Genomic DNA, 18644 nt, shown 5'->3' with positions numbered 1-18644 from the left:
AGCCCACTCAGATGGAAAGCAGAATTTGACGCATGCCCAGAAAACCTAGGGAGGTGTCACCTAAGCAGGGGCCACTGGCCCCTGGGGGAGTGGGAGGGGAGGGGGGGGGGGGACAAAAGTGACGCACGCGCAGACATTTGGCAAGGCTTCCTTTTATTGGCTGCGCAGCCGAAACTGTCTTTTAATTTACTTTTGACGTGTAGGTTTTTCTTCATTTTAAAAATGTTAACTCAGTATCACATGACCCACCCCAAAATTAAAAAAAAAAACAACCGCACTAAAAACCTAACCTTCCCTTAATTTATGTTTATAAAGCTTCCAACTTTCGCGGAGACGTGTAGTCAATTCCCAGGGAAGACTTTCTGAACAAGGAACGCCCACTGACGGCCATTTTGCAGCCTCGCTTCCCAAGATAAAAGTTCTACGCGGATTTAGCGTTTACTAGTCCTGATTGGATGGATCCTGGTGAATTATGGGAAATGTAGTTCAAGGCGATCTGCGCATTCGCAGTTCTTGAAATGAAGCAGAGGAAGGGTTTGGTTTTTCCAGCTTTTAATTCTGGACGGGCCTTTGTGCCAGTGGGTGAGTCAGGGAATGCATAGGTGTGTGCATGCGTGTGTTGTAAGTTCCTGTTTGTGCGGGCTGGGCTGTGCTTGTGTGCAAGTGTCCTGGGCAGGGATGTGCGCGTGCATGTATCCGGGGCTCTGCATGTGGGCGTGCAGGGGTGTACGTGTGCAGAGGTGTGTCCATGCACGTATGGAGGGGTGTGTATGTATATGTGTGTGCGCGGTGACGTACGTGTGCAGAAGTGTATCCGTGCATGTATCCAGGTGCGTGTGCATCTGTGCAGGTGTGCAGGTGTATATGTGTGTGTGTGTAGATGTGCGTCATGCGTGGGTGGTGTGTTCGTGGTGTTGGGGAGTGCAGGGAGCCTCCCTCTGGGACGGCGAGGGGGAGAAGGAATGAGAGAGCAGGAAAGGGAATGTCGGTATCAAGCCTACAAGTGTGGGACAGGAAATTTGAACCCAAGACTTGGCACCCCAAATGACGTGAAAGGCTGGCCCGGGAGAGGAGTTGAGGGTCCTTGGGAGCTTGAGGGGGTGATGAGTTTATCCTTTTTGTATCCCCAGTTGGTTGATTTGATTCCCCAAGAGCCAAGACAGAGAGAGAAGGGGATCCATCCAGGACAGCGAACTCTGACATCACCCACACTTCTAGGAAACATCAAAAGAAATGAAGCGAGTCTAGGGCAACCTTTTCTTGATGAAACCGCGCTGATTCTTCAGCTTTTCTGCCTCCAACTATTCCCTGACCACAGCCTTCCAGAATTTTGCAAGGAATCAAGGTCAAGCTTGGGGATCTGGAGTTTGTAGATTCACTTCTGCTAAACTTTTCTGAAACTTGGGACGACATTTCCCGTGCCCAGTTTCCTGGCACCTCTCCCATGCCTCCCTCTTATTTTGATAATACCTCGGCAAGGACTTCAGAACTTCCACTCGTGGGTGAAACGGGGGCGCCTGCTATTTGATGAGATGGTTTAGTCTGGGTGAGAGATAAAGTTCCAGAAATTTAAAAAAACAACTGATCAGTTTCTTCTCGATGTAAGAACTCTATTTTCATGGACACATGTTCCATGCCTTCTGATCCTTTAATGTTGTAGCTGCTAAGTCCTGTGTATCCTGATTGTGACTCCCTAACATTTGTCTCTTTGTACACATATAATTTGTACTATATTATAGTAGTATAAATATTACTATTTGTAATATTTTTCCTTAGCCTAAGAATTCTGAAATTTGGTTGTCATAATTTTTTTATCCAGATTAAAGTAGTGATAAGATACTTCCAGAGATCCCTCCCAACTTTCTTTTTGCACAGGAAAAGTTTTGTCTTTAGCTTTTTCACTTTTCAGGGGCTTTGGAGTAATTATTGGTAGGAAAGCCAGGTGTTATCTGTTACCTCTACTTACAGATTTATTCTTTAAGAGTTTATCATTGTAACTGGTTGATGGGACAAAAGAGAAAAAAGGAAAAGGGGAAAGTATCTGATGCTGTGGCTCACTTTGGACCTATTCTCATTGGGACCAACTTGTTATGAACTGATACAAAAAAACTCAGAGAAGTTAGTTTGTTCACAAAAGTTACTTTGTGTCGGATTCTTAACAATTTGGTCTGTAAACAGTTGATGTAATTGTAGATCCTCTTCCTGTAAGGATGATTGTGTGTGTGTTTGTGTGTGTGTGTTCGTACTATTTGGAAACAACTAGGTAGGAAGGTCTCTTTTCTGATTTCTTTCTTTCTCTTCACATCTGTTTTTTTTTTTTTTTTTTTTTTCAGTACTGTTCTTCTCCAAGAAAGGTGAAACTAGAAGGAAATGGCTTCTGTGCTTCTCACAGCTGGGCCGCAGGTGAGTTAAAGACTTTCTCTTTCCTGAAATGCCATCTCTGTTCTCAAAGTTTGGACACTTCTCTTTCCCTTGTTCTCTGTTTTATGATTGCAGGGGCCTGAACTCATTTTGTACCGACTGGCAATTTTTGACAAATACTTTAGAATTCATAGATTCTTTTTGAGCTAAGAGGAATGTAATCCAACTCTCTTAATTTCATAATTCATGAAACTTTATCCTTTAGCATTTTCTGCTAAGGAGGAGTGGATTTATTTTGTAAGTTAGTAGTGATATTGTCCAGTATGCATCAATTGACTTAGAGCTAGAAGGAAATCAGGTGGGTTCTTATTAGTGGGAAATAACTGAATAAACTGTGGTGTATAAAGATATATTGTCCTTCAAGCTATGATAAGTACAAAGATTTTGGAGAAACAAAGAAAGACTTGTATGAATTGATACAGGTCAAAAAATAACAGTATTTGAGAGTTGGAAGGGACCCCTATTTAATCCAACAATAAATGTAATGTAATAGATGATTTGCCAGATCACCCAATAATTGGTGAGGCAGAATTTGAACTCAATTCTCCTGGTCCCAAATCCAGAACTACTAGCCATGATTTATAGTCCCATTCAAAATCGTTTTTATTAATGTTTCTGTAGTAGTGGTGAATATTACTCTTATGATTCCTCTCTGTACTATACTACTTATACATCTTCCTCTATTTCTTTGAAATCTTCATATTTATCACTCCTTAGATCATAGTAACCAGTCTACTCTTTGGAAATACTGTTGCCTTTTTTCTGTTGCAAATATCACTGTTAGAGATTTTCTTATATATAGGTTTTTTTCATTTTGTCAGTAAACTTTTTGAGAGTAAAAAACAAACAAGAAAACTAATTAATTGTGAGATCAGCCAGCTGGGTCAGAGAGTGTGAAGAGCTTTGTAACTTTTTTTGTGGAATTCTAAAGTGTTTTCTAAAATGGTTGGACCAGCTAGCAGCTACAGGATGTTTTTATATCCCAACAAACATGGAATTATTCCATCTTTGGCAGTTTGGAGGGTATGAATAGAAAGTGCAGAGTTTTCATTTGTCTGATTATCAGCCCTAATGAACGGGTACTTTTGGGTGATTGATTCTTGAATGTCTGTGTTAAATCTTTTGGGAATTTCAGAATTTCTTTCCTTCTTTTCTATTAGGAACTCGGTATTTGGATAAATTTGTAGAGTTATATATCAAAATTTTATCATCTTTTCTGCAGAGATTTCCTTATCTGTATCTTTACTTAGAATTAGAGATCTTGAGCTATTAAAAAAACAAACAAACAAACCTCAGAAGTCATGTTGTCCCAAGCCTCTCAATTTACAGTTGAGGAAACTGAAGCTCAGAGAGAATAAGATCTGGCAGGCATTATAAATCTTATAGTTGGCATTTGAACCCCTTGTCTTTTGATTCCAGAGCCAATACTCTTTCCCTCATACCACTGTGCCTCTTAGTATACACATATGTATTTTTTTTTGAACAAAAGTATTTTATTCTTGTTGAATTCAAGTAATCTATTTTGCCTTATGTGACATTGTCTCCATTGTATCTGCTTACAAACTCATTACTAATTCTTTGACCAAGTGTGCCTGTTTTTATTCATGCATCCTTGAGCATTTAAACAGAGAAAGCCGGTCCCCATCTGCTTACATATTCATATTATCTCTTCTCTCTCTGTGATAATGAAAGGCTGGAAACTAGGTAGATTCTCATTAGTGGGAAATAACTGAATAAACTGTGGTGTATAAAAGTATATTGTTCCATAAGCCATGATAAGTATGAAGATTTTGGAGAAACATTGGAAGACTTTTATGAATTGATGCAAGTCATTCTGCAGAGCAATTTGGAACTATGCCCAAAGGCTTATCAAACTGTATACCCTTTGACCCAGCAGTGTTTCTACTGGGCTTATATCCCAAAAAGATCTTAAAGGAGGGAAAGGGACCCACATGTGCAAAAATGTTTGTAGCAGCCTTTTTTGTAGTAGCTAGAAACTGGAAATTGAATGGATGCCCATCAGTTGGGGAATGGCTGAATAAGGTATAGTATATGAATGTTATGGAATATTATTGTTCCATAAGAAATGATCAGCAGGATATTTCAGAGAAGCCTGGAGAAACTTACATAAACTGATGTTGAGTGAAATAAGCAGAACCAGGAGATCATTATACATGATAACAACAAGACTATATGATGATCAATTTTGGTAGAGGTGGCTCTTCTCAACAATGAGATGATTCAAAACAGTTCCAATGATCTTGTGATGAAAAGAGCCATCTACACCCAGAGAGAGGACTGTGGGATCTAAATGTGGATCACAATATAGCACTCTCTCATTTTGTTGTTGTTTAACTTGCATTTCATTTTCTTTCTCATTTTTTCCCTTTTTGATTTGATTTTTCTTGTGCAGCAAAATAATTGTATAAATATGTATGCATATGTTGGATTTAACATATTTTTTTTACCATGTTTAACATATATTAGATTACTTGCTGTCTAGGGGAAAAGGTGGGGAGAAGGGGAAAAAAATTGGAACACAAGATTTTGCAAGCAAGCGTTAATGTTAAAAAATTATTCATGCATATCTTTTGAAAATTAAAAAGCTTTAATTAAAAAAAAAAAGATAATGGGATCTTCACCTGGCTTGTAAGAAGTATAATTTCCAGGTATAGGAAATGACCATTCTGATGTCCTCAATATGTAGGATAGCCTGGAGTGAGAAGATACTTAATGAGGAGGCCATTGGCAGTAACATAGGCAAGAAATAATAGGGACCTGAACTAAGTTGATAATCTTGTGAATAGAGAGGAGTATTGATACTAATCTAATAGATGAATGAAGGTAATGCCTAGATAGAGGTTATCTGGATTTCAGCAAAACTTTTTTGAACAAGTAAATTTAGATTGATAGCATTGTTTTTTTTTACATAACTATAATCCTGTATCCATTTCCCTCCCAAAGTGCCATCCCTTATAGCAAATATTATTTTTTTGAAATATAAAGAAGAGAAGTCTGAAAAAAAATCAGCATAACTAATACATCAAAAAAGTCCATAAGTATGGGCAATGTCCAGTATTTCTCTATCTCTGTAAAAGGGGTAGGATTGTGTTCTCAAAGCTCTTCTTTGTAGCTATAGAAAAATTTTCTGCTTAATAGTATAACATCCTTTTTTATGCTTATATCAATTTATATTATGTTGTTTATTGGACATAATATTGGAGTGTATATCATGTGTATTGTTTTCTTGGCTCCATTTCATTGCATCAATTTGTGTAGATCTTTCCACACTTCTCTCTATTCATTACATTTTTTATTTCTTAGAGAAGTTATATTCCATTATATTCATATTCCATAATTTGTTTAACCATTCTCCAATCTATGGGCATCTATTTTGTTTCCAGATTTTTGCTATCAAAAACATTCTATTTAAAAAATTGTGGTGTAGATGGGGACTTCTAATTAATGACTTCCTTTGGATAAGCCTAGTAATGGAATCTCTGGCTCAACAGTTATGAATATTTTAGTTCAAATTATTTTTCAAAATAGTTGTACTGATTCACAGTTTCACTAGCAATGAACCAGCGTGCCTATCTTCCCCCCATTTTTTTTTAAACTATTCCCAGCTTTTGCTGTCTTTGTCAGTTTGCAGAATGGAAGGTAAAATCTTGGGATTGTTTTAATTTGAATTTCGATTATTATTTGTGATTTGAAAAATCTTTCATATAGTTGTTAAGTTTCTAATGTTTTTTTTGAGAACTATTTATATCCTTTGGCTTCTTGTATTGGGGAATAGCTTTCGCTTTTATGTGTATACCCTTGTAAATCAGGATAATATTTGCCTTTCTGTAATTTTTGTGGTTCTTCTCTCATTTTCTCTGATTTTTTTAAATTGAATTTTTATTGGCACCTTTTTTCCTGTATTGCTTATATCTCCCCTTGTATCTCAGTCAGCCCTCCCCGTAGAGCTATCCCGTATAATAACAAATAAAAAAGGGGGGGAAAGTTTAGTAAAATTAACCAACTTATAGCACAAGTCTTTATTACATATTTACAATGTGTCCTTTACTTTGCAGATTCTGTTCTTTTCCTATTTTGTGTGAATCAGGACAATATTTGTTATTATCTCAATGTGTTCCTCTCCCATTTTTCATAAACTTCCAGATATCTTTGAATATGACTCAGCAATCACACTTGTTGGCCTTCTTAGCACTCAGGCAGGTTTTTCATCTCAGATGATTTGGATTCACAGAAGGCAGAACCAGGAGAACAGAATACATAGTGCATATTATTAGAAGAACTATATGGCAAGAAACATGGTGGACTTCTGGGAAAGGCCTGATGCTTCTGACTAGACCATGAGAGGTTATGCTCAAAGCAACTGGATAACTTGCTTAACCACTCCGTACTCTGGGGGATCTTTCTCTAAGGCAATTTTAGCTACAAGAAAAGTATTGATTTACATTGATACAGGGAATTTTCCTGCAAGGGAGCTCCTCATAGGAGCAAAATAACAGGCCAGTACCATCCCTTGCTGTTGATTCTCACAAGATTATAAAGCAGGTGTTATTTTTATGCTTATTTTACAAGTGAGAATAAGGTAGAAGTTGCAGATTTTTATTATTTTTATTCCTATTAATTAATAGGAAAATATTGGCATCGATCCCTAAATTGTGATTCTCAGGATGGTTAGATGATAAATTAGAATCAAATAGCTGACTGATGCTTAACTAACTAGTGTGTGTTCAGCACAGACTTTATTATACTTGTAATATTTCAAATCTTGAAGGAACCCAGTGATATGATTGTTCTCATTTTGATTTCATCAGTTGTGCAATTTGGGAGTTTTCAAGTAAAATGGATGATTCACTTTGGGTTCAGTATAAAAGCTCATTTTGTAAGGCTGTCTTTGAGTGGTAAACCTTTTTTTATAATATTGAGTTTGTATAAACTGAAGTAACAAATAAGTGAGCTCTTCAAAAATAGCAAAAATAGAATATTTAAAACCCTTAATGCTTTGAGAATCAGTGCTAACTTTACTTTTTGTCAACTTCACATCTTCCTCTTATTCTCCATGAGTTTGATCCCCAAGTGAGCAGGTTCTTGTTTGCTATTTCAGATCCCATTGACATTCCAGGATGTGGCTGTGGACTTCACTTGGGAGGAATGGAGGCTTTTGGAACCTTCTCAGAAGGACATGTACTGGGATGTGATGCTGGAGATCTATGAGAATTTTGTCTCCCTTGGTAAGGTCAGCTCTCCCCCAGACAGACTTATTAATTTCCCTTATGTTGTTCTCTCATTTCCTCTTGGCTAACCGATGCCTGAAGGGCTATTCTTCTCATGGAGGGATATTGTCTTGACTGGGGTAGGGAGTGACTTCACAGCTTTTGGTAACCAGTGTCGCTGGTATATCTTCTCTGTACTTAAGTGAAAGTTAATTTGGGTTGTATGATGAGAAATCAGCACTTTTACTGGACTTCCCCCTAAGGCTGAACTTTCACAACTTGGCTGTTCATTCAAGTCAGAGTCTCCCCCAAATGCTCAGTATAGTATCTTCCTAGAAAAGATTGGAATAATATAATTTCCTCCGAGCCAGTGATCCATCCCCTTTGTTTTGTGGGAACATATGCAGCCATCTGAGTCATGATAGCATGCTTCTAATTCTCTGATAAGCAAGAGGATTCTGAATTTTTTCTCTGATCTAAACATTTTATCATTTATTTTCTAATAAGGAGGCATTCCCATTTCCATACCAAATGTGATTTCTCATATGGAAAGAATAGAAGCACCATGGATGGCAGAGGGAGGAGTCCTGATTAGCACTTTCCTAGGTAAGTGAATAAAAAATAAACAGATGGGAAACACAGTAAACTTTATCCTAGCTGGTGAGTAAAGCTTCTGGTCAGGGAGCTTTCCTTAGGCCTTTTAAGAAGAATTATGTCATAGTGTATGAGAAGAATGAAGAAGGAAGACATGAGATCCTCCCAGAGTAGTCAGTTTTCTGATGAAATGAAATGTTGACAGCCATGTGAAAGTTTTTTTGAACAAGATAGTATAGATTTTCAAAAGCAATAGGTTTTCTCAAAAAGTAGCCTGAGTATATGCAACATAGTATTAGCAGTAAGAGTACTTTGAGAGTTCAAAAGAACAAGTATTTAAGAATGAGTGATTTAGTAAAACTTTATTAAGAATTGGGTAACTGTGCAGAAGAGGCAGTTAGAATTTGTACAAATTGAGAGGGAAGGGAAAAGGCATTCTTTGTTGGAGAACTATCATGTGAAAGGCAGGCTATGCAAGAATTTGACTGGAGCAGAAGATGTTTTGTAGAATCCATGAGCAACTTCCTTGAGGAACTGAATTATCCTTTAGCTTAAGTACATTAGGGTAATATAGCAGGTTTTTTTTGTTTGTTTTTATTTTTTAAAGCAGGGAAGTGGTATGATGAAATTAATGTTTGGAGGAGTGAGGGCTCTTGGAACCTTCTCAGAAAGACATATTTTGAGATGTGATGCTAGATAACATATTGTAAAGTTTTGATTGGAAGAGAAAAAAGTGGCAATTTTTTTGCTAATTACCTGTTTCCCTTCTAATTGTACTTGCATTGGTTTTGTTTATGCAAAATTTACCTAATTAAAGTTATACATTTTATCTTCAATGATCCTCTCTTTAATTCCTTGTATGATCATGGACTTTTCCCCTATCCATAGAGAAGAAAAATAATTTATTCCTGTCTTCTCAAATTTGTTTTAAAACATGACCTTTTATATTGAATTTTTATATCCATTTGGAACTTATCTGGGTGCAGAATATTCTAAACCTAGTTTCTGCTCAGACTGCTTTCTAGTTTTTCCAGCTTCCCCCCAAATAGTGAGTTCTTACTCTAGTAATTGAGGTGTTTAGATTTACTAGGTTTATTTGTTTCATTGTGTTTCATATCTCATTAGTTTTACTGATTAACTTGTAACCAATACCAAATAGTTTTGATGATTTTTGTTTTGTAGTATAGACTTCCTTCCTTGCCATTTAAAAAAAAAATGTCCCTTTAGATTTTTGAGCATTTGTTCTTGTAAATGAAATATATTATTATTTTTTCTATATCTTAAAAATAATCTTTTGGTAGTTTGTTGCATGGCAGATACTTTATTCCTAAGGGGTTATTGGTTTGAGAGGCTTTCCCCTGAATTTATCTGCAGATTATTGTGAAGCTTGTTAATCCTTAGTTTACAAAATTAATCTATTTCTTCTTTCTGAAGATGGAGATATTATTCCTAAATTTCATGAATAAGGATATTCTGATGACATTTATAAATGCTTTCAGTACTGTGGAATATAATTTATTAAATCTGTGCAGCTAGTTACTCTGATACAATATTTCCTTAATTATGTTGGGCTTTAATTTCCCAATAACAATGACTGTGTAAATTTTTCCAGGTTAATCATGATTGTCTTTAAAGGAAAAGATAATGTAGACTTAGTATAAATCCCTTTGTTTCCTTCCACCATAGAGAATAAAGGCTATTTACACATTTATGTTGCTTTCAGATTCTCTTAATCAGAAGACAAGATGTGAAATCAAGGAGCCAACTTTAAAGCAAGATATTTTTGTGAGAGAACCATTCCAAGGAATACTTACAAAGTATGGCCCCTGGCGATCTACTTTGGAAGAAACTTGCACTCCTGATGTTGAGTTAAATAGGCATAAGGAAAAGCAAGAGAAACAGTCTATGGAAGAAAAAATCACTAATGAATCTTCTACTGAATGTAATATATTTGGGAAAAACCTCATCCTGGGATCAGTTGTCATTCCTCAACAGAAAATTTCTATAGGAGGAAGTATCTATAAATGTGATACACTTGGAAAGAACTTAAAACAGGTTTTAGATCCATTTAAACATAAGAGAATTTCCATTGGGAAGAAACTTTGTAAGGATAGTAAATGCAAAAAGCCCTTCAGTTGCCAGACAAATATTATTCATTACCACAGAAAACATGTTCAAGGGAAACTCCATAAGTGCAATGAATATAACATAAACTTCAACAGCATTACTGTTCATCAAAAAAATCACAGTGGGGTGAAACCCTATAGATGTGATGATTGTGGGAAAGCCTTCAGTAAGAAAGGGATCCTTAATAAACATAAAATAATTCATACTAAAGACAGACAATTGAAATGCAATACATGTGGGAGAACTTTCAGATACTACTCATGTCTTATGCGACATCAGAGAATGCATGCCAATGAGAAACCCTATAAATGTAATGAATGTGGGAAATGCTTTAGGCAGAGGGGAATTCTTAAGACACATCAAATAAGTCATACTAGAGAAAACCATTTGGAATGTAATCTGTGTGGGAAAGGTTTCAGATACCGTGCATCTCTGAGGGTACACAAGAAACTACATAGTGGAGAAAAACCTTACATTTGTAGTGAATGTGGAAAAGCCTTTAGCCTCAAGGGAAATCTTAAAAGTCATGAGAGAATCCATACAGGTGAGATGTCTTTTGAATGCAATGAATGTGGAAGGGCATTTATCCTGAGGAGAGCTCTCAATAGACATAAGAGAGTTCATAGTGCAGAGAAACCCTATATATGTAATGAATGTGGGAAAGCCTTCAGGTGGTGTACAAATCTTAAGACACATAAAAGGACTCATACTGGAGAGAAACCCTATAAATGTGATGAATGTGGGAAAGCGTACACTGATCATCAAAGCTTAATTCGTCACCAACTATTTCATGCTGGAGATAAAACTTTTCAATGTGATGAATGTGGGAAGGTCTTTACCCACAAAGCAAATCTTAAACGACATAAGAGATCTCATTCTGGAGAAAAACCCTACTTATGCAATCAATGTGGGAAAGCTTTTATTGCAATGGAAAATCTTAAAAGACATATGAGAATTCATACTGGAGAGAAACCCTATAAATGTAGCGAATGTGGGAAAGCTTTCACCAGTCATCAAAGCCTAAATAATCATCAGGTATTTCATACTGGAAAAAAAACATTTCAGTGCAATGAATGTGACAAAGCCTTTACGACAAGAGCAAACCTTATTATACACAAGAGAGTTCATACTGGAGAGAAACCTTATGTATGTAATGAATGTGAGAAGTCATTCAGTGTGAAGAGATCCCTAACTTTGCATAAAATAACTCACACTGGGGAGAAACCTTTTGAATGTAATGAATGTGGAAAAGCCTTCCGCCAGAAGGGAAGCCTTAAGAGACATAAAAGAATTCATACTGGAGAGAAACCTTATAAATGTAATGATTGTGGGAAAGCCTTCACCAATCAAGAAAGCCTAACTTACCATCATAATCGGGAGAGACCCTTTCAGTGTAGTAAATGTGGGAAAGCCTTCATCCGGAAAGGAAAACTTAATAAAGATGCAATTACAGATACAGAAACAAAACTCAATATCTGTTATAAATGTGAAAGAATATTTAACCAAAAGGGAAACCCTAAGACACATGAAATAACTATAGAGAAACATTCTGAACATAATTAATAGCTTAATGGATCTTGGGAGGAAGATGAGCCTTAAAATCTCATTCTGTCATATAACTCCAATTGGAACTTGGGGGCCATTATGTAAGAAATGATTATATAGGGACAGGGCAATGATTAAGGGTATGATGGGAGTGGTAAGGAGTTGTTTTTTTTTTTTTTTTTTAACCCTAAGTCATGTAGTTAACTACCACCATGGACTTAAAATCATCATTAGAATGCAGGATTTAAAAGAAAACATTTAAGTCTATGTGAATTCAAGTGGCTTTTATTAGTTCCTTAGATGGTTGTGGTGTGTTAATCCCAAGCTGTGCATTCACTACAAGAGCATCAACCTGACCTTGCCAGGGAAAGGCTTCTGATATCTGCACTCTAGGAGATGAGAACAGAACATTAAGTAGTGATTAGGGGTTAAGTTCAGAGTGTACCTCAGTAACAATAAAGTGTCAGAGACAATACAGTTTAGGTTTGAAATGATAATCGGTAGAAGTGGATGGTGGAGGGCAGAGTTCAGCCAACACAGAACAGTTTGGTTTAAATTATCAGAGGGCATCAGCCATTCTATAATATTAGAGATGTGAGTTGCTCCAGCCTTATTTATGCCATGTTCATACCAGTATTTCATGTATTCCTTTAATGTATTCCCTAGACAAATATTTACTACATGTGTCGTTTATGTGTTTCTTGGTCGTATGTCTGGCAAAATGGTGAGTCTATGCTCAGAAAAACCTGAGTTCAAATCCAGCCTCAGACACATACCAATGGTCTTATCCTGGGAATTGTTTATTCTCTGACTGCCTCAGTCTTCTCATTTGTAAAATGTGGATAATAGTTGTAGCTACCTCCCAGGGTTGCTATAAGGATCAAAAGAGATAATAATTGTAAAGTGTTTAACACAGTGCCTGGCACATAATATATACTATATAAATGTTATTTATTTATTTATTTATTTATTATTGCTGTTATATGTTCTCTACTGTACTTCCCAATTGCAACTGTGGTAACCTGTGGGAAAACCTCATGGGTGCATGGGAGTATCTTATTACATCATTTATTATACTATTTGATTAAATATCTTTTAAAAAATGTGTCTTCATAGTGAATATTGATCTACAGGGTCCCTCAAACCTAGGAAAAAGGTTTTTTGGGCCCTTATTAGAAAAAGTAAGGGAAATATTAGAGAAAATCTTGACAATAGAATTGTTTAGAAGTGGAATAGATTGCTCCAGGAGCTAAGTGGATTCCTTAAAACTGATAGTTTTAAGTAGTTGTTGGATAATTATTTGTCAGATGTTACAGAGAATATTCCTATTCAAGAATGAGTTGGAACAGATAATCTCTAGGCCGTTCTTAATTTATATCTAATGAGACTCTTAAATTTTAAAATACATGTAACTTGGATTAAATGGGATAATACTTGTAAAGAACAAAAGAAAACAAAGTTGCTACTGACTTTGTTTTGCTCATTGATTAGTTGTTGATTTAATACCAATACCTGGATAAGGTAATAACTTTTCTCATAACAATAAAATTTCATACAAAAGCCCAAGCTGAAAAAAAAAGATCTCTGAAAAAAAAATTAGATATACCAGACAGTTATTTGGGCATATCCAGCATTCCTGTTGCTAACCTTTTATAAGTCAACCTTTGAAAATAGAAATAGAGGCAGCTAGGTGGTTCAGTGGATAGAGTATTAGACCTAAAATAAGGAGGACCTACTTGAGTTTAAATGTGACCTCCGATACTTAACACTTCCCATCTCTGTGACCCTGGACAAGTTACTTGACCCCAATTGCCTTAGCAAAAAAAAAAAAAAAAAAAAAAAAGATACTATATTAGATTGTTTCCTATCTTGGGAACAGGATAGGGGTGGAAGAAGAGAAAAAGTTGTATCACAAAGTTTTGCAAAAGTGAATGTTGAAAATTATCTTTGTCTGTATTTGGAAAAATACTATTAAAAAGAAAATAGAAATAGCAACCCTTGTAGTAGGTACCAGAAGAGTCATTCAGAATGGTCACTATATGGCAATGGTATCCAAATCAAATGGAGATGACATAGTGACTTAGAAAAAGAGATTATCATCAGCTATGCTGTATATTTATTTTGTTAAATATTAACCAATTATATTTTTCTCTGCTGTTGGGAAAGGGGTTGCCTTCAGCTCTGAGGTAAAAAAAAAAAAAAAAAAAAAAAAAAAGTACTTTTAGTACTCTTGGTTCTTATTTTACTCTGCCTTTTTTTCCCCTGGGCATTTCAATTTCTTTTTTCCCCTAATTTTTATTTTCATTTTCCACAATTACAGGTAAAAACCAACATTTTAAAAGGAGTTACATATGTACATTCTTTATTTACATGTTTCCTTATGAATCATGTTGGGAGAGAAAAATCAGAATAAAAGGGAAAAACCATGAGAAAAAAAAAAGAAGGGAATAAAAATTGAACATAGCATGTCTTGATTTTCATTCAGACTCCATGTGTCTCTGGATTCAGATGGCATTTTTTATCCAAAGTTTATTGGGGGGGGGGGTGCAGCTAGTGGTGCAGTGGATAGAGCACCAGCCTTGAACTCAGGAGCACAGGAGTTCAAATCTGGTCTCAGATACATAACACTTCCTAGCTGTGTGACCCTGGGCAAGTCACTTAACCCCAGCCTCAAGAAAAAAAAAACAAAAACAGAAACACACACACACACACACACACACACACACAAAAAAAAACAACCCACAGAGTTTATTGGGATTGCCTTGGATCACTGAAGCACTGAGAAGAACCAAGTCTGTCATAGCTGATCATCACACAGTTCTGCTGTTGCTGTGTATGATATTTTCCTGATTCTGTTTTTTTTCACTCACAATGCAGTATTACTATACCCATTATGGGAAGAAATGATATCTACTGGAGAACAATAATAAGGCCAAAATGTGCTGTGGTTCTTAGCAACTCATAAATTTAGTTTTAAATGATCCAGTTACTACTAAAGAAGAAGATGGTAGTAAACAACATAGTATATGTGGGAAGGAAGGAGAAAGGAAAAGATATATGTGTACATATTTTCTCAGTATGTTCTAAAAAGGAAAACTGAGCCATATGGTTCAAAGTTCAGTAAAGCAATGATCAAATTGAAATTGTACAATTTGCACCTTGCTTCATTTTAACTTACTTCAGTAGTCAGTACCCCTCTAATAGTTAAGGTAAATTTTTCCTTGTTTGTTTTGATCGGCTTGGAAATTTTCCAAAGTGCCAGGAATTGAGTGATTTGAGAAGGGATGAATTTGATAAATTAAAGTGATAATGGAGTTCTAGCTTGACCCTTTGAAAAGGAACTGTTTGGAGAAGAGGGTAAGGAGATGCCTCAGCTTCAGCTATGGAAAAGCTCCCTTCACTTTCCCTCCACATCCATTCCTTTTGATGGTAACATGTTATACTGGAAATGCAGACAATCTGGAGATAGTGAACATGATGCCTCCAGTTTTGAAATACAAATATACTTACTTATTGTTATCTTCCTCAGAGATCCATGAGGTAGGTATGTAGCAAAAGAGGGTAAATTTCCCTATACATTCTACTAGAAAAAAAAAAGAAGAAAATGGTTGAAACCAATAAGAAATCCAGCCCAAATGCAATGAAAAGAAATCAAAGAAACAGAAGAAATGCTATGGTCCACTTAATCAGCTCAAGTATCAGAAGTAATAGAGATAAGAAAACAAACTATTAAATATACCTAGAGACAGCTCCAAATGTATAAACAGTGGAAACAATGAATTTAAGTTAAGATTGGCAATGTTAATTAATGGATAACCATGAGAATCTCTTATTGGGATCTATCTCCTTATGGAGCTATACAAATGTTCTGGCTCTTTGTGAGGTCCTAGTATTACTCCCTCCTGAATGGGGACTTGAGTCAAAGGTGATTGTCTACTGAGGGACTTAAAGCAATTAGGACACCAGGTGGTTAATTGTGTGAATTGAGTAAATCACACTGATTCCATCTTGTGATTCATTTCTGGAGCTATCCCAGTTCCCTCTCTATCCAATTATGGGATTAGTTCAAATTCTGTCCTGGGGGGGGACTTTATTAATTTGTGAGAAAACCTTATTGCATTGTTTAAACCTAGACTGTTGAGATTGAAAAACTGGACTACTTCTCCTTGCTGCTTAGAGACCCTTAATCCAAGTCCTAGGTTATTCTCTGACCAGAAACAATCAAGCAACCCCTATGGCCCTGTACTGATCAATCAGTTATTGTTTCCATGTTCCTTTGATTGTTTAGAGATATTTGGGGATGGGGGAGAAGTGGATCAGCTCCTTTTCTGATTTCAGGGAATTGCACCTGTTCACTCTTTCCCAAATTCCTAATCTTTCCTTCAATTAAAAATCAGTTGATCTAATGCTTCAGTGTTTCATTTAATTTATGGTTTTATTGAATTGTTCCCCTTGTATTTGGGGTACAGTTCTAAGCTGAAGAAGAGACCTTGTCCTAGTTTTTTGGACAATTGTTATCCATGCTTAATAAATCAACATGCTCAGAAGGTTAAACTTTTTTTTTCTCAGTCATTTCATCTTCCACTGCTACATCACAAAGAGAAAGAATGTAGAAAAGTCATAAAATTATGGAAATGCCTCTATCTGCTTTCTCTTTGGGATGTTTCCAGTACTTTCTCTCCCTTGCACTTCCATAGAGAAGGACTGAGAACCCACTCCTTTGTGGAAAAGACAGCTATAGGGAATTGTTTTGTTTTTGCTGAGGCAATTGGGGTTAAGTGACTTGCCCAGCATCACACAGCTAGGAAGTGTTAAATGACTGAGGCCAAATTTGAACTCAGGTCTTCCTGACTTTAGGGCTGGTACTCTATCCACTGCATCACCTAGTTGCCCCTATAGGGAATGTTGGAATGTAAGAGAACCTAACTTTTCTGACAAACAGTTGAGTAAATTAATTATATTAGATTTTTTTTTTTAAATTCAGGGCAATTGGTAGTATAGTGGATAGAGTACTAGACTTGAAAACAGGATACTCTTCCTTATTGGCTTAAATGCCACTCAGGATACTTAAAGGTTATGTGATACTGAGTAAGCTGTAAAATAAGCTGCAGAAGGAAATGGCAAACCACTCTATTACCTTTGCCAAGAAAATCCCAAATGTGATCATGAAGAGTCAGATGTTACTGAAATGATTCAACCTAAAAAATGAACAGAAGTAGCTATAATCTCTTCCACCTAGTCTGGGACCACACAAAAAAGACTGCCAGAATACCAAGGAAACCATAAATTTAAGTAAGCCCATAGGTGGAAGGCATGCACAAAGACCCCTCCCCGCAAAAGTGCTTTATTTATTCTTTGAAATTTGAGATTTCTATTTTGTTGTTTAGTTGATATTTAAATTATTGCTTTTCTCTTTGCTTTTTTTTTAGTTGCATACCCAGTTTCCTAATATGTTCTTTCTTTCTTTTGTTGATGAATGTATTTAGGGATGTGGATTTTCCTATAAGGATCAATTTAGCTACATCTACAAAGTTTTTAGCATGTTGTCTAATTGTCAAGTTATTAGTCAAATTTTTCCAGTCAAATTTCCAAAAATTTCCATTTCCAGTTCTTTGACTCATCAATTCTTTGGAATTAAATTATTTAGTCTTTAATTGATTTTAATCCATTCTTCAGTCAATTTATTAAATATAAATTTTATCATATGGTAAGTCAAGAATTTTACCCAGGAAGAAGTAGTATACTATCTCAAAACTATACTCCAAAGAAGTAATTGTTAAAATAATTTGATAAAAAGTTACACAATAGAGGTCAGTCAATGGAACAGATTAAACATTATGTACAAAGCAAATGAACATAGTAGCATAGTGTTTGATACAAAATATGCAAAATCTCTGGAGAAAATTCATTATTTGACAGCAACTAGAAAGCAAGCTTGGAGAAGTTAGGTACAGAAAAATATCTCACACCGTATTAAAAACAAAGCTCCTGGGGCAGCTAGGATAAAGTGTCATTCCTGAAATCAAGAGGACCTGACTTCAAAACTGGCTTTAGACACTTTATATTTTCTAACTGTGTGACCCTGGGCAAGTCACTTAATCCCAATTACCTCACCTCGAAAAAACCCAAAGAAACCCAAAAAAACTAACCTCCAATTGGATATGGCTTAGATATAAAAGGTCACATCAAAGAAAGATTTAGTGACTAAATGACAGAGATCACAGAAATCAAAATGCACAATTTTGATTGCATGGAATTAAAAAAAATTTGCATAAACAAAATCAATATATTAAAATTGTGTTGAAGATAATGGGAGAAAGAAAAAAAATCTCTGAAAAAATTTTTTTTCTGATAAGTCCCATCACTCAAGATATATAAAGGATTGATTCATGTGTGTGTGAAAAACAGAAGCCTAATAGATAGATGGTCAAAAAATATGAAGACAATTTTTAGAAAAAGAAATCCAAGCTACAAAATCCCTATCAAGAAATGTTCCAAATCATTCTTTGAAACAGTATGGAAGTTCTATCTCACAACCGTCAGATTGGCAAAGTTGATAAAAAAATCAAAATGAAAATTGGTCAAGAAACTTTGGGAAAATAAGTACACATTGTTGTTTGAGTCATGAACTGGCTTAGTCATTCTCGAAAATATTTTGGAATATGCCCAAAATGTCACTAACTTTTGTTAGCCTTTTGACTTGGCAACATTAGACTTATTCTTCAAAGA

The 18644-nt window shown here is 35.7% G+C and overlaps 1 protein-coding gene across 7 annotated transcripts; it reads left to right on the top strand.

Moving 5' to 3' along the window:
- The first annotated feature begins 231 nt into the window (after positions 1–231).
- Positions 232–14402, top strand: LOC141554142 (uncharacterized). Of its 7 annotated transcripts, none has more exons than XM_074285722.1 (6): positions 232–582; positions 1131–1345; positions 2334–2403; positions 7541–7667; positions 8157–8255; positions 9967–14401. In XM_074285722.1, exons 3-6 carry the CDS (start codon positions 2371–2373, stop codon positions 11931–11933), a joined length of 2226 nt encoding a protein of 741 aa, XP_074141823.1. In that variant the 5' UTR covers positions 232–582; positions 1131–1345; positions 2334–2370; the 3' UTR covers positions 11934–14401. The 7 variants fall into 7 exon arrangements, with proteins under 7 accessions (XP_074141823.1, XP_074141821.1, XP_074141822.1 ...); XM_074285720.1 differs by having other exon boundaries at positions 1131–1546; XM_074285721.1 differs by lacking the exon at positions 1131–1345.
- Positions 14403–18644: the final 4242 nt, after the last annotated feature.

This window comes from Sminthopsis crassicaudata, chromosome 2 (assembly GCF_048593235.1).
Source record: "Sminthopsis crassicaudata isolate SCR6 chromosome 2, ASM4859323v1, whole genome shotgun sequence".
Classification (NCBI taxonomy): domain Eukaryota; kingdom Metazoa; phylum Chordata; class Mammalia; order Dasyuromorphia; family Dasyuridae; genus Sminthopsis; species Sminthopsis crassicaudata.
Note: the sequence above shows the minus strand (reverse complement) of the source record. Positions and strands in the feature narration are given on the sequence as shown.

Bases quoted from the DNA above. Each gene is read 5' to 3' on its own strand.
- LOC141554142 (XM_074285721.1), top strand. From the start codon at position 2,371: ATGGCTTCTGTGCTTCTCACAGCTGGGCCGCAG. The intron at 7,668-8,156 runs GTAAGGTCAGCT...TTTTCTAATAAG, and splicing joins TGAGAATTTTGTCTCCCTTG to GAGGCATTCCCATTTCCATA. The intron at 8,256-9,966 runs GTAAGTGAATAA...TGTTGCTTTCAG, and splicing joins CCTGATTAGCACTTTCCTAG to ATTCTCTTAATCAGAAGACA.